The sequence below is a fragment of the Crocodylus siamensis genome, chromosome 14 (assembly GCF_052110815.1).
Source record: "Crocodylus siamensis isolate JL-2025a chromosome 14, ASM5211081v1, whole genome shotgun sequence".
Classification (NCBI taxonomy): Eukaryota; Metazoa; Chordata; order Crocodylia; family Crocodylidae; genus Crocodylus; species Crocodylus siamensis.
The window spans coordinates 19,629,782-19,645,073 of record NC_143408.1 but is presented as its reverse complement, the minus strand read 5'-3'; the positions used below and the strand labels follow the sequence as shown (position 1 = coordinate 19,645,073).

The window sequence follows — 15,292 nt, the reverse complement described above, 5'->3', positions numbered from 1 at the left end:
CCACATCCACCCCTGCTCTGCTTCCCTCTGCCCTGTGCTGCTGGCAAAGGTGGTGGGGGAGAAGGCAGGCATGTGTCCTACCTTTCCATTTTGAAAAGGTGGTTGTCCTACCCCAAGCTGAGACCTGGGCAATAATAGGAACTGCAGAGTCCTGGAAATTGAAGCCTTTTTACATTTTTCATTCAGGAAGCCCTCCTCCCTTTTCAGACTCACAGTGATGCAAAGCTGTTAGGCTGCATGTGCAGCAGGGACTTATTCAAGCATGATTAAGGGTTGCTTCTTGGAGAATGCCTTATACCTGCACAGCCCCTCCCTCCTACTTTCATTATGAAAGACCATCTTCATTATGAAAGGCCTCACTAGCACCTACGCTCTTCAGAAACAGGGGTTTGGCTTCATGTTACCTTTCTAAAGTCAGGAGAAGTGCTTTACTTTTTCATAGGTGAAGAGAAAGAAGAAATGATTATGCTGTTCATTTCATCACCTCTAAGTTTGCTGACAAGACTGCCTTTCTTCAGGATAAGAGGATAAGCTGACTATAGGGGATATCTAGATATCATGAAAATGGAGGCTGGGCAAACTCCTGAAAACACCCAGACTTAATCTAAAATCATCTGGAAGTGTGAACCAGCTGAGTTAGAGATGGTTTTTATTGCAATTATAAGTGTACCTGGGATACAGGAAATACTAGATAATCAAGGTGGGTTTCTTAATACTCACATTGGCTCTACACTGTGAAGTGCTGAACTCCTATGATTCAAAACCTGAATTTCCCCCTAGGCCAAAGGTGCTTGGAGTCTGAGGGTTGGATTCAGCTGTTTGCTGTGACTCAGGCTAGTCTCCTCAGTCTGGATTGGGGAATTAAGATCTACTAATCTCATTCACCTGTCTTTGCATCAGGTGTGCTGCACAGTAATTATTTCAGTCAAACATAATAGTTACATTAAGTAGTTTTAACTCCCGGGGTTTATACTACTTCTAAACACTTGTTCCTGTCCTTCTGATCAGGGACTTCTCTGTGATGATGTAAAACCTGGGTAAAGACTGGTGTTGTAGTCGGAGCAAGGGGTGAGGAGTTAGGAAGCGCTTAGTTTCTATTGCTCACTGTGCTGTGTCCTTTCTGGTCCTGATTTTTCCCTGTCTGCAGAATTGAGCAGCACCAGCAGGGGTAGGTAAATGAGAGCTGGGTTGCTAATTAATGTTATGAAGGAGACTGAAACTATTGCCGTGAGCACGAGGGCTGCAATGGGAATAGGCTCAGAGGTGCTGGCAAGTAGTCTTTGAGGCAGCGGGTGCTTTTTGGGTACGTGTCTGTGTGCGCTGCGTGGATTAGCACGTGCGGCGCTCGCCTTCCTGATGTTACAGTCATAGTGGCTATTACTTGCTACTAAAAAGCACCCTGAATTTCACAGCCATGCTAGCGGCTGCATGGTCAGAGGACTTTGCCTTTCTGTCTTCCAGCTTCTCACGCTGTGTGTTGCTGCTGGCTCCTGTCACTAGATGGCACTGACAAAACCCGCTCGGTGTTGCTTTGCATCCTCCGCTGTCCTCTTTTCCCAGCTGCTCCTCGGCAGAGGCAGATCAGGAAGCTGGTAGGCAACACCCTCAGCCCACCTATCCCTGGGAGGAGAGATGGCCAGCCCCAGGCCCGAGAGCAGGTGCTGGGCTGGACGCGGATGCTGAGCGGGGCCCGGGGAAAGAAAAGGAGCCAAGGCCCAGCGATGCCTCGTAGCACAGCCTGGAGGGAGCCCTGTGACGTAGGACCGTGAGCACCCAGTGAAGCCCTGCGTGGTGCAGAAGGATTGGAGGTTGTCACTGGCTTTATAAGGAAGATGCATGGGGCGGGGGGGAAGAGCAGGGGGCTAGTGCGAATGTGGGCCTGGGCAGCCCAACGCTGTCGGTCAAAAAGTAGGACAGTAATGCCTTTAAAGGGACTCTTATAGTTCGGGGATTTTAAAGGGAATCAGCCGGCCTTAGACCCGGTGGCAAAGGGGGGAGCAATCGGGCAGCTCCTGCAGCTGCGTGGGGGTGCACTGGTGCTAGGGTTTGGACTCGGCAGAGAGTTGCTCGCAGCTTTGGCCTGTCCTCAGTCCTGGCTGGCTGTGCAGGGTATTTGCCGGGGTCTGATTTAAAGCCCTGCTCTGCTTGTCCGTGTCACAGGGCACAGCCGCTTGCATTGCTGCTGGCCAGACCTTGCCCTGCCGCCTCTGGGGATGAAAAGCCAGAGGATGCTCAAAGCGCAGGGCGCCGGGAGCCTCGGAGACCTGATCGGGACCAGGAAGCTGATCGCTCTTGGGGCCGTGCTAGGCTGGTTGTTAATTGTCCACCTCCTTGTCAACGTCTGGCTGCTTTGCATCCTCTCCGGCTTGCTGGCCGTGCTGGGGGGATGGCTGGGGTCCCAGGCCGTCGTCAGCACCAGCAAACGCATCCACCTGGAAAGGTTCGTGGTGCTGGAGCCCTGCCCCCAGAGCCCCGAGGCGGAGAGGCAGCTGGACGCCGAGATCGACCTCACGATCCAGAAGATCATCCGGGACTTCGTGTCCTCCTGGTACCAGACGGTGAGCAGCGAGCGCAGCTTTGAAGAGGAGCTGCGGAAGGCCATGGCGGGGGTGGCAAGAGAGCTCAAGAGGAGGATGGCGCTGGTGGACCGGCAAGCCCTGACCCAGAAGGTCCTCCTGCTTTGCGGCTGCCACCTGCAGAGCTACATGAAAGCCAGGGAAACTGTGGGGGTTGCGGGGAAACCGGGGGACCCACAGCAGTGGGCAGCTGAGCTCTGGCGAGCATACAGTGCAAGCACGCCTCCGCACCCAGCTGTCCAGAGTCCTGCCATGGAAGTGAACTACACCCGGGGCGTTGTGGACCTGTTGCTCCAGGGGCTGGTACCCAAGCCTCACCTGGAAACCAGGACTGGGCGCTTCGTGGTGGTGGAGCTGATCACCTGCAACGTGCTCCTGCCCATGATCCATAAGGTGGCTGACCCCGACTGGATCAACCTGCTGCTGATTGGGATTTTCTCCAAGACGGGCAGCAAAGTGGTGAAAGCAGGGAAGGGAGAGGAGGCCCCTCCACCCTCCCCTTCCTGCCAAGCCTCGGTGCCAAGCTCCTTGCTGCTAAAGGAGCAGTTGGAAGCCACCCTAGAGGTTGCAGACCCATCTCCAAGGACCTCTGAGCCCCCCAGATACGATGAGGTGGATGGTGTGGAGTGCAACCACCAGGAGAGGGAAGATGGGAGAGACTCAACGGGTGGAGAGTCCAGTTTGGACATGGACAGAAGGAAAGCTGGCAGCACGCCTGTGCGCTCCCTCCAGCCCGACACTCTGGGCTCGCTCTTCCCCTGTGAGGACTTGGAGCTCGAGTCGCCCATGTCCGACCTGGGCAAAGACTCTGACTCTGTGGTGCTCTTGTCCACCGAGGATTTCCTTCCTGGCGCGTTCCAGGACAGCTTTGCAGAGCTGGAGGGGCCAGATGGCTTGGACCAAGAGGATGCTGTGGGAGGCAACAATGGGTACCTGGAGGACAGCACTGTCCCCAGCTCCAAGACATGCCCGCTCACCACCATGCTGGGCCCTTGCCCTGACATTCAGATTGACCCTGTGGTAGAGAAGGAGGAGAGCCTGGCTGCTCTCACTGCGCTGTTGTCCGATCCAGAGAAGCCTTTCTCGCAGCGACCTTCCTTCTTGGGGAAAGAGCTGGTGTCCTCGGAGAGCCAGGCGCAGAGCCCCCTGGACCCCAGCCAGCCGCCCACCCTGCTCTCCTCCTCCCCCACGGCTCCCCTCAACACCTTCAGCTTTGAGCCGCTCAGTAGCCCCGATGGCCCGGTTGTCATCCAGAACCTGCGGATAACCGGCACCATCACTGCCCGGGAGCACAGCGGGACGGGTTTTCATCCCTACACGCTCTACACGGTGAAGGTAGGAGCCTCGCTTCTCTGTTGCTGTTGGAGGGGAGAGGGAATTCCCTGCCTTGCCTGCGAGGACAGGCAAGCTGTTTTAGTTGGAGCTGACTGCCACCTCCTCCAAAACCTTTACCTGTGGGTGGAGCATCTAGTGGTGGAGCCAAGCGGCCTAATGCTTACAGCTCAGGGTTGGCTATGGAGACTGGATCGAGGACTTTGATGCGGGCCTGTCCCCATTGCTAGCTGTGGGCTGGGGTAATAAGAGCAGTCACTTATTTTGGGTCCCATTAATGCTGTGGCATTGGCTGCGGCCCTTTCCTGGTGAGGGCACCCTGGTCCTCACTGAGGAGTAGCATGGAGCAGTGAAGACCCCAGACTCATGAGCCTCTATCTTTGTCCCTCTTCTGGCTTGTGGCCATGGGCGTGTAGAGGTGATATTAGGCAGTGTTTGCTCGACTGCTGATGCGTTCTCTGTTTTAATGGCCGCTGACTTGGTAGGTGGTTAGGGATTTACCTCGCTGAGGGGGCTGCCACAGGGCATGAAGATTGGGTCAGAGGTGGGTCTGGTCTCCAAGGGCCAGCAAATGGCTAACAGGTCCCCTTGCCCCTTCTCAGTATGAGACGGCCCTGGAGAGTGAGAACGCCAGCAGCCTTCAACAGGTGGCCTACCACACCGTGAACCGGCGTTACCGGGAGTTCCTGAACCTGCAGACGAGGCTGGAGGAGAAGCCGGATCTGCGGAAATTCCTGAAAAGTCAGCACCGAAATCTGCTTTCTGTAGAAACCCTTCCCACCCGACTGCCCACCCTGCCGCTGCCCCGTGCCCAAGCGTGGCTCTGCGTGGCTGATGTAGTGGGTATACTATGAAGAAGTCGGGATCCCCGGGCGGGTAGAGAGAGCCTGGTGCACTCCAACTTCTCTTTATGCGATGACAGGCCTGCAAATTCTCTCCAAGTCACCCACTGCCCGCCCCGGCTGCTATCCCACCCCATTTGTGTCAGCCATTCTCACTGCTGTAGGAGCCCCTTAATGCCAAAGTTGGTGCTGGTCTGTCCCCCGCCCTTGGGATGCTAACATCCTAAAGCAAAGGGGAGCCCTGGGTGAGCTGGGTGGCAAATGTCATTTCAGTTTGGTGGGAAATTCCAACAATTGAAAGCGCTGTTGGCATCCCAGCTTGGGACAAAAGTGAAGCTTATTGTAGAACCCAAATTCCATAATGGCTTGGATTGGGCACGTTTCATTCTGATAATGTCGGAGCATTGCACTGTTACGGTAAGTAGAAGTACAGCATGGTCTTGGCTCTTAATCCACTCTCCTATTCCCTTGACACAGCAGAGTCCTGAGTTTCAAGAGACTCGGGTGAACAGGACTTTACATGTTTGAGGACAGTTTGGGCCACCCTAAGTCTTGCTGAGTAGTAACTTAGACTGCCACAATCTGTAGGTTTTGTGTGAGGCAGTGCTGAGCCCTTTATTAATGGTACTAATGACTCTTTACTTGTCTGCTTTTCCTCTCCAAGATATCAAAGGTCCAAAGAAGCTCTTTCCTGATCTCCCATTTGGAAACATGGACAGTGATAGGGTGGAGGCCCGGAAAAGTCTCCTAGAGTCATTCTTGAAGGTAAGGTGCTCTCTTGAGCCTCCTCCTTGCATAGCTGACCTGCCTGTGAAGTTTCCCCACCATGCCCATCCTCTAAGCCTAAGGCTCCTTTTATGTGGGTGGAATTCCACTGAATTTAAAGCTACTCCTGAATTAGGATGATATGAAAGAGAGGCATAATAAGACTTCTTGCATCAGTGCTAGAACAGGGCCTGAAACTGGGCTTGCTGAGCTCTTATCCTGTCTGTGCCAGATGTGTCATGTTTTGGCTCAAAGTGACACCCCCCTCCCCCCCCCCCCCCCCGAAAAAAAAAACAAACCCCAAACAAACAAACACAAAAAAACACTTTTAGAAGTGGCCCTGATTTCCCGCCCCCACCCCAGGCCTGCTTCTTCCCACGCTGACTCCAGCTAAGCCAGGTGAGGGATGACTTTATACTACTGTGTTGTGCAGAGCAGGGGAAGAATTCAGGATGGATAGAAAAACAAATGTCCTAATAGCCCTGTGAGCCCTGCAGACCAGTACAGGATGGTGTCCCTACGCAACAGTCTCCAGGGTTTCAGATCCCTACACACCTGGGCTTCCATCGCTTGCCTGAGGACTCTTCCAAGTCTCCTCCATCTCGTCTGTCTGGGTGATGTGGGAGATGGATGTGAGACGGCCTAGTGATGTATCTTCCCTTGCAGCAACTGTGTGCTATTCCTGAGATCACCAACAGTGAGGAGGTGCAGGAGTTTCTCGCCCTTAACACAGACGCGAGGATCGCATTTGTCAAGAAGCCCTTTGTGGTCTCCAGGATTGACAAGGTACCTCCCTGCCTGGTGGAGTTGCTGTTGACTGATTTTTTTGTTGGTGTGAACAATCTCCTCCTACTATGTTGCACCCTTTGATCTTGGGCTTTTTTCTGTCTTATTTCTCAGTATTACAACAGTAGCTAGAAGCCCAGTTTTACTATGTGCTACACACAGAGCTGGGGAGAGACTGGCCCTACCCCACAGAGCTCAGAATCTCACTAGACAGATGGATGCAGGTGGGAGGAAGGGCATATTGTAAGCCTCAGTTTGAATGCCAGGAAACCGAGGCAGAGGAAATGATGTGCCCAGGATCATGCAGGGAGTCAGTGGCCCTGCTGGGATTCCAGAGTGCACTCCAGGTGCCTGTCTTCTGCCTTAACCCCTGGATCTCCATGATTCTGGGCAAAGTTACATGTTACACTTAGGCCATACAAAGGGCACTTAAAATACAAGCATCTGGTGCTTGTATGGTGGAACTGTAATACTGCTTAATGTTGCACAGATCGGACGTAGTCTAAGTGTAATGGGTCACTTCACCCCGAGTCTGGACAGTCCGTCCGTGACCATAGTTTTCCCACTCCTGCGCGCCATTGCCCAGCACTGTTAATGGGCACAAAGACTGGTGATCTTGGAGGGGGGGATGTCTAGCTAGACTCTTTAGTACCTTGCTGCGCACTGTGCAGCGACCTCTACCACGCCTCTTCTTGGGGCCTGAGCTCTGCAAGAACCATCCCTTACTGCCGTGCACGGTGTAGTACAGAGGCTTGAGTTCCACATCCAGTTTTGTCCATTTCTCTTTGCATCTTTACTCTCCCTTTGCCCCAGAACTGTCCTGTTCAGGGAGATGTATTCAATGACTGTATCGTGAGCCAAGCCCTGTCTTCTTGACTTTGATGGGAGTTAGACCTGGAGCACTGAGGAGTCTCTCATGTGTTACCCCATGCTCTTTGCATCCTCTTGATCCAGAAGCACAGGCAGAATTTGGCTCAGCCATGAGCATTTTCCTCTTCTGTAGGGGTCAACAGGCAGAAGCTGGCTGCCAGTGTGGCGGTGGGGGAAGCTGGATAGCATCCCATCTGCAGCATGGGGTATCTTCCTCTTTTATGAGCATTCAAGCACCTTTCTCCACACCTACAGATCATGGTCAACGCCATTGTGGACACCTTGAAGACCGCATTCCCCAAGTCAGAGCCTCAAAGCCCTACAGAGGACCTCAGTGAAGCTGAAGTGGATGGGAAATCCCAGCCAGATGGGAAGAAGTCGAATAAGTAAGGGCTTTTTTCAGGTTTCACCCCAAGTTGGGTGCTAAGCATTGACCCTATAAAGGAGCTGACTGAGAGAAGCACTGCACTAACTACCAAGCCTACTGAAGAGTGCTTTGAAATAGTTAGTAAGAAGTAGTTTATGCTGTGATTCCATTATGCTTCACAAGCTGTGTGGGATTAGTGTGGTCAGTGCTTGGATGGGAGACCCTCAACGAAGACCCAGGATTTGTTGACGAGTCGGTGGATGGCACTGCAATGTGGTGCTCTCGGCTCTTAGCAGTGCTGTCTTTGGGAGGAGATGCTAAAGACTGTAGAGTTGTCTTCTGTTGTCAAATAGATACATAACCAGAGGACATGACGGTGAGCCACCACTGAGGTACACCCACCTCTGGGGTGGAACATGGCTGCTCTTTTAACAGCAATTATGACAAGTGGGAACTTCACAACATTTTAGGACAGAATCCCAAATCCAGATGAAACCAAAGCGGCTTTGGGGTGGACGTAGAGCAGGATTTCAATTCCCCAGCGTGATTTGGCCTAGGCTTGCTGTTTAAGTTCTGCTGCGAGTCCTACACAGTGACCAGTTAAAGCCAATCAACACCGGCAGTGCCCAGCCTGAGGGCTCTGTGTTTTGCTACAAAAGTGTTTAATTTTTTTATATTGCTAAAGGTGACGGGAAGGACTAGGCCGCTTAGCAAGCCTTGGCTTAAAGGAGGGGCTGGAGCATGTGTGTGTATTTCCTGGAAAGAGCTGCTTCTTTTCAAAAAGCTGCTCCAAACAATTTTTTTCTAAAAAAAAACAAAAAAAACCCCAAACAAACCAAAAAAACAGCTTTTGCAGCCTCTTGGCTGAAGAGCACATTCCTCAGCAATGAACGGCCCTCTTAATTTGTCCAAAAAGCCCTTCCAGTGCTCTTTATGTCTGCAAATAACTGGGTTACACAATCCCACTTGGTAATCTTCTTTCACCTCTCAGGCTTTTGTAAATGCATGTGAAGTTACCCTATATGCCCTTGTAAAAATAACCAGCTCGTACCGAACAGAAATCATTGATTTTTGTATCGGCTGAGAGACACTACCCACATGGGTATAGTAGCCAGTGTGTAAGCAGAGCGGGGCGGGGTGTGTGTGTGTGTGTGTGTGTGTGCACCCCTGGGGTTTTGATGCTTTTACTCTTAGGATAGCTAAGGTTCGGGGCTTCTGTCCTGTCCTTATCCAAACATCCTGTGGCACTTCTTTGCTGCTCAGCCCAAAGCACAGCTGGTGCCTGTAGTCTCAGTTGATAGGCCTCACAGCCCCCCATGAAGCAAGCATTGTCATACCCATTTCACTGGGGGAAACTGAGGCATGGAGGGGGGAAGTGAGTTGGTTCCTTTTACAGCAGGATGAACTTTCCACCTTTGCAATAGATGACTGGACTTAATGACCCAGGACATCCTTTCCAGTCATGTGTTCAATATGCCCTTGGCCAAGACTTGGAAACTCCTCATATCGGATTTAAGACCAGGGGATTCACCTGGGTGCTCTCTCTCTCTTCCCCAGGCCCCGGCTGAGGTTCCCGTCCAGTAAAATTGCTCCGGTGCTGAGTGTGCCTGAGGTGAACGAGCGGGTCCTGTATGCACTGAGGGAAGGCAGTGCTGTAAGTACTGATCTCTGAAGGATGCAGTTTACATAGCCACGACTTCAGCTCTGTAGGGTGCTGATCTCAGCCTTGTTTCATGGCTGCCCTGGAAAGAGCAGATGAGTAAGGGCAAGGGATGCCATGGGAACCCTACACAGCACCTTCACTGCCTGCTACAGCTGGATGTGATCATGAGCAGAGTGTGTCTAGTAGTCCTGCCAATGTGAAGCTACTTCTGGTTGCCCATCTGGCTGTAACAAAGTCCATTGCAAGCAGCAGAGGGTCTCAGGCAGCCAGGAGAGGAAGGGCTTTCTCAGAGCTACAGAGCAGATCAACCTGAGGCCTGTAGGGTAAGGCAAGGTCTTTGGGGCAGGTGCCCGCCTTTGTTATCTGCTCTACAGTGCCTAGCACAGTGGGATGCTGGCCACCAGGAGCAACTTCAGTGCACATCATCAGCTTGTAAGCAGAAAGATGAACTCGCCAAGTTTTGTGGGAGGCAGAGGCCTGGAATTGCAAGGGTGGCTACAGGTCAGAAGTGAGGTGTATTGGCAGGGCAGGGAGTCACCATTTCATTTTAAAGCAGAATCAGCTCTTGCAAGATAATAAATAGCAACAGCAGCAACTTGCTGTGACCTAGCTGTTATTCTTCGAGTATTAAGAGATCACAGTCTGCCTTGGTGCCTTGGTTGAGTGGGGCTGGGTGACAGTCAGCCACTTTTTAGGCACCTGAGTAACAGGGGCAAGCTGCTTGGGAAGAGCTGACCTGTCCAGTTATCCATCTGCTTCCTAGCACCGTAGCACTTACATGCTGCTGCTTCCTCAGGTCTCTGACACCCTGTCTGTGGCCGGGATGGAGTCCTTCATTCAGAAGCAGGAGAAGCTCCTGGAGACTATGCCCAGCAAGGCCCCTGAAAATGAGGGAGACAGAGAGACAAAAGAGCCCACTGTGCACAATGCCTCCACATGTACGCCTCGGCCGCTGGAGCACCAGGATGATGATGACAACCCCGGTAAGCTCTTTTCCCGCTCCTGGCTCAGGGCAGGTTTGCCCCTGACTAGACCATCCCACTTAAGTGCCTGTCTAACCTGCTCTTGAAAACCTCCAAGGATGGAGATTTCACAGCCTCTCTCATCATCTGCTTCAATGTTTAACCCACCTCAGAGCGAGAAAATTCTTCCTAATTTCCAACCGCAGTTTCCCCTGCTGCAATTTGAGACAATTGCCCCAAGTCCTGTCACCTCTGGCCAGAGAGATTAGTTGGTCTCCATATTCTTCATAACTACCCTTCAGATATTGAAAGACTGACCTCATACCCCCCTCAGGTGTAAGACTCCAGTATCATGCTTCAAGATGATTGCCATAATAGACAGGAGGGAATAGTTCCTTGTACATGACCTTGCCCAACTACTATTCTGCCTCTCTCTGAACCATTGGTCTCTGCTGAACAGGGTGTGATGGTCTCTCTGTATTGCACTCACTTCAGGCCCTTGATATATGCATATCCAAATCTTAAAAACCAGTGGAAACTGTGAATGTTCTCTGCACTGGCAACACTGCTGGCCCTAAAATTACTCTTTTAATAGCCTGTCTTCTTGCAACTCCACTCTGTGAGTAGGTATGTGCTGCTTCTCTGCATGAAAGAAAGTATCTGAGAGAAAGAGACAAAAAGCAATACGAGCTAGTCTAATAGTTCAACTGTGGGAGTTGGGACTCCTGGGTTCTTTCCTGATCTACCTTAAGCAAGTTATTTTGCCTCTCGGTGCCCTCTCCTGCCTCCTTTTATTTTTAAGATGAGGAAATAATACTTCCCTGCTGGGCTGTTAGAGATGTGAGTAACATTTATAAAGTGCTTGAGGGTCCTCTGCTGAAATGTGTTTCCTGGTGACAAGGAGAGAGATTTTTAGATTCAATGTTAAATAAAAAAGTAAAAACAAAAAAAACTATCCTCCAAGATTGTTCAAGTTGCAAAGTGAAGCATTCCAAAGTTGGGAAATGGCAAAATAAAGCAACATTTGGGCAGCACCCCCCCTCCTGCAACTTTGTGTGGTGGTATAGCTTTTTGAAGCTTATAACACAGTTGAATTTGAATGGATTTTACTGGAAAGCAAATTCACATTCCTGCTGTTCTGACCTCCAATTTATGCCAGGCCCCTTCTCCAAAATGTATTGAGCTCTTGAGCCGCGCAGTAACCCAGTTGCTAGAATATTTTTAGCCTGCGCAAAATAAGTTCCCTCCAGATCTCTCTCACAGCTGACCTGTTTCCAAAAGCTGGACCCTTAAGGTAGACATGCATCCTGGAAAATGTCAGGCTAAATGGTTCAAGCGTGGCACTAACATTGTCTTATGATGTGAAGGTGCTGTGATCCTTAAGTACAAGCAGCATTGCCAGCTGTGCCTAAAGCTTTAATGCAAATACATAGCACTCTCAGGCACAGTGTCTGTAGTCAGCAGTGCAGAAGAAGAACACAGAAGGGGTCAAGATAGCCAAATTCTCATGGAAGTCTTACATAAGTGATGCCACCAGGGCTGCGACAACTGCCACCAGAGACGGGGCAGGGTGGTCCAGGAGCATAAGGGGAATGACCTGGGATGTGGCTTGCCAAAGGCAACTGGAATCTGCATCTACTGACCAAGTGACCCCTCAATCGTGGAGCAGAGGAAGGCTGGCCAGTAAGTGCCTGGGGAGGAGGGAAAGGTAGATGCAACTGCACAGCCCTTTGTGCAGTGCAGTCTTGCCTGGGTTTTGGCTGGGGTGAATCTGAGCAGCCTGCTCTACAGCCTTCTGCAGAGTGAGTGCAAGTCCCAGGGGAATGGAAGTAAGTGAGAGGAACCAATTCCTGCTAGGTCCAGAATTAAAGGAACCAGCAGTGCTGAAAGCCCACCTGTCTTCTGTCAGTTATTAGAGACCTAAGTATGATCCTGTTCCACTATGCCCCTGGAGAGACTTTTATGCCAGCGGTGGCCGAGTCCTCTCCCTCCTTAACTCTGTTCGTGACTTATGCTGCCACCTTAGCCTGAAGACTTACAAAAAAAGATTTCTTACCAGTTTTTCAGTGTGGAGTTGGAGCAGACTTAGACATCTAAATCCCACTGTGTATTTGTCTGATAGGATGGACCAGAATCTGAGCAGCAGAGTCCAGCCTGACGGGGCAGAGGGAGCAGGTCCCAGAGTGAGGCATGGAAGCAAAAGTCCTTCACGCTCTTGAGTTACTGTGGGAGAGGAGTATGAGCAGTATTGGGAAGGCCCACACAGGCAGCATAGGATGCACATTGTATTGGAAGATGAGGGAGGAGGGACTGGGGTAGCTAGGAGAGCTGAGGGCTGGAAATTCAGTGATGTTGGCGGAGCTAGATGGATGCTAAGTGGTGCAGGAAACGGGTGGGAAGTAAAGGCCCTGCAGTGAAGGGGCTGCTCCTGACCTAGTTGCAACACTTTAATGAAGTAGCCTGCTTTATAAGTGAGATGCGTCCGTGCCTGGGCCTGGAACAGGGCAGATGTCCTACAGGTGACGTGCAGAGTCCACTGGGTGTAGCAGGGGAAGGGAAGCCAGGTGCCTGGAGTCTGGCCCTTTCCCACTGCCCTGCTCCCTCTTGCAGTGCTCAGTTCAGCCTGTGACAACAGACATGCTTATGCTCCAGGGCCCAGCCACAGGTGGGAGAACTACAACTAATTGCTAACAGGCTGCAGCTGTGAGGACCCTGGGGCGCAGAGACCATTTCACAGCAGCAAGGCCCTGCTGGGACTGTTTGCAGGCTTGCTCTCAGTCCTCGTGCATTCATCTCCTTGCTGGGAGCAGGGCTGGCCACGAGATGGCAGCCCAGCTCCGCTCACCGGAGAGCTGGCCAGCTGGGAAGGGCAGGTTGAAAGCAGCGGAGAAGGACTGTTGAGAGACCCCCCTCCCCTCTTTACCTATGGCTCTTGCTGCAGAGCCTGCCTTCTTGCTTCAAAATGTGAGCTTCCCTCTGCTTCAGCCCTTCCTGTGCTTCCCTGTCCCTCAGCACCTCTCTGTTCTCCTCCCTCTCCCATCTTCAGCCTCATGCTCTTTTACCCTGCTTCCACCTCCACCCGGAGTTGTCCCCCCGTCCCGTATGCCAGTTGCCCTCTCTCCTCTTTCTGACTCGCCCTTCCCCTCCTGCTCCCGACCTCCTGCCCCTCTTTGGTGTGTGTCCATATCTCCTTAGGCACCACATTTGTACCAGGGCTGTAAGGAGATGTGGCACTGCGTTGATGAAGGGGCACATGTATAAGACATCAGAGGTTTCCTTGCCCAGCCATGTTTCATACCAACTATACTCTGAAAGGTGTTTGAGGTTGGTTATTGTTTCATGCTGTGGCAGCATCTAGAGCTCAGCCCAGGTGAGGGCCTCATTGTGCCAAGAACTGGACCCACCAGTTGCAAAGGGCAGCCCGAGTCCCAGATGTGCAACCGCCAGGGAAGTTAGTGGAGCTCATGCCAGGTTGCAGCATTTGGGAGTCTGGACCTGGGTGCATTGCTGTGTCTCCTCAGGAACATGACGGGGAGGAAGACTCTCCTTCTCATGTCCATCCCACCATGACCGCATCCTATGAGGCCAAAGGATGCTTTGCTGTCCACATTGGCAGCACTGGGAGCAAACACAAGTATCACAGGAGATAGGCATGGATTGGATGTTGAGGCAGCTGGCTCAGGGAAGAACTGTGCTGAGCTCATGCCACCCCTCCTACTGCTGCTTGGGGAGTCCATAGGGCGGAGAGCTTGTGCCCCTGGCATGCTAGGCTTCCTGCTGTGCCTGTAGGGCTGGACCCCATCTCATGCCCTCGTTTGCTGAGGCAGAGCTGGCTTTCTCACACGATACCTTTCTTCTGACAGGTTCTGAGACAGTCCTGGCAGACATTGCCCTGGACCTGCTGCGCCTGCTAATGATGGATCACTGGAGCTGGCTGTGCACAGAAAACATGCAGAAGGTGCTGCACCTGCTCTTCAGCACCCTGATCCAAAGGTAAAGCCTGGCCAGTGCTTCACATGCCCAAGGAGGAGAGGGTACCTGGATTAAGCATATGCACATAGCCCAGGGTTGTCTCTAGACATTGGCAGGACTGAGTTCCCAGTGCCAAGCCCCAACTGGAGTAGAAGGCTTTGGCTCTGGGTGGAAGGACAGCATGCTCAGTGAAGGCTGCTTCCTGGGTCCCCAGTGGGAATGCTTAACAGGTCATGCATGCATTTGGGCAGCTAAGAGTGGAATATGAGTGATGCTAAGTGGAGGAGGATCAATGCTAGATTCCTCCAGCATTGAATTTGGTCTCCCCATGCCCTTTTGAGGCAAAGATGGCTTTCCTAGCTCTGTGACATGGGAAAATGAGGAACAAGAGGGAGTTTGGGGGGTGACTTAGCAATGCAGTGCAGCTAGGAATAGAACCGAAGTCTCGCTGGTGTGCGGGCAGCGTGGCCAGGGGAATGGCTGTGACTTCCATGATGTTCCAGACAGGAATTCGTGCACCATCCCTAATGGGGCTGTGTTTGTCAGTCTCCACCTGTTGTGCTACGTTAGTGTTTGTGTACACGCACATCCCTTTTCCCATGACATGCACCTATTTTCCCAGCCTTCCCCATGCTGCTATACTTGGGGGCCAGGTCCTGAGCTGGCATCTGTAGTGAATTAGTGCCTCCCAGATGTACAACTGCCCTGTGTTGCTGGGCCCTGGTAACTGTTCGGTTCAAGCTCCGGTGCCGTCTGCAGTCCTGCGTTCTTAGAAGTGTGGCTGAAGGGTGGCGCAAGCGGCGGGCACTGGAGACCGGGGAGTCATTTCCTTGGCTGCTCTCTTGGGTTTGTGTTTTGACTCATCTTCTGTTTGCACCGTCTCAACAGGAGATGTTGGGGCCAGGTCTTTAGCTGGTGCAAGTTGGTGTAACTTCATCGAAGCCAACAGAGGTTTTCTGCCAGGCGACAGCTGAGAATCTGGCCCTGACCAAGGAATGCAAAGCTCTTTCTGCAGGTCTGAGACTTACATGCCTGCAAGTTTTTGCAACAGACATTCCCCAAGGGCAGTGTCAGAACATCCAGGGCAGCGCATTTGTGAAGACGCTAATTTGAGTTGCCCTCAGCAAAGGTTGCCAAAGAGCTCGGAGGTCAGGGGG

The 15,292-nt window shown here is 52.1% G+C and overlaps 1 protein-coding gene across 4 annotated transcripts in view; it reads left to right on the top strand.

Annotated features, from left to right (window-relative positions):
* The first annotated feature begins 1,575 nt into the window (after positions 1-1,575).
* Positions 1,576-15,292, top strand: part of SNX19 (sorting nexin 19) — a 41,386-nt gene continuing 27,669 nt past the window's right edge. For all 4 annotated transcript variants that reach the window (XM_090027135.1, XM_090027137.1, XM_090027136.1 and 1 more), the window contains exons 1-9: positions 1,576-1,808; positions 2,161-3,911; positions 4,511-4,649; positions 5,415-5,515; positions 6,182-6,301; positions 7,427-7,557; positions 9,096-9,192; positions 9,998-10,184; positions 14,027-14,156. In XM_090027135.1, coding sequence (XP_089883261.1) covers positions 2,214-3,911; positions 4,511-4,649; positions 5,415-5,515; positions 6,182-6,301; positions 7,427-7,557; positions 9,096-9,192; positions 9,998-10,184; positions 14,027-14,156 — 2,603 coding nt within the window. In that variant the 5' untranslated portion in view covers positions 1,576-1,808; positions 2,161-2,213. The remainder of the gene's footprint in view (positions 1,809-2,160; positions 3,912-4,510; positions 4,650-5,414; positions 5,516-6,181; positions 6,302-7,426; positions 7,558-9,095; positions 9,193-9,997; positions 10,185-14,026; positions 14,157-15,292) is intronic.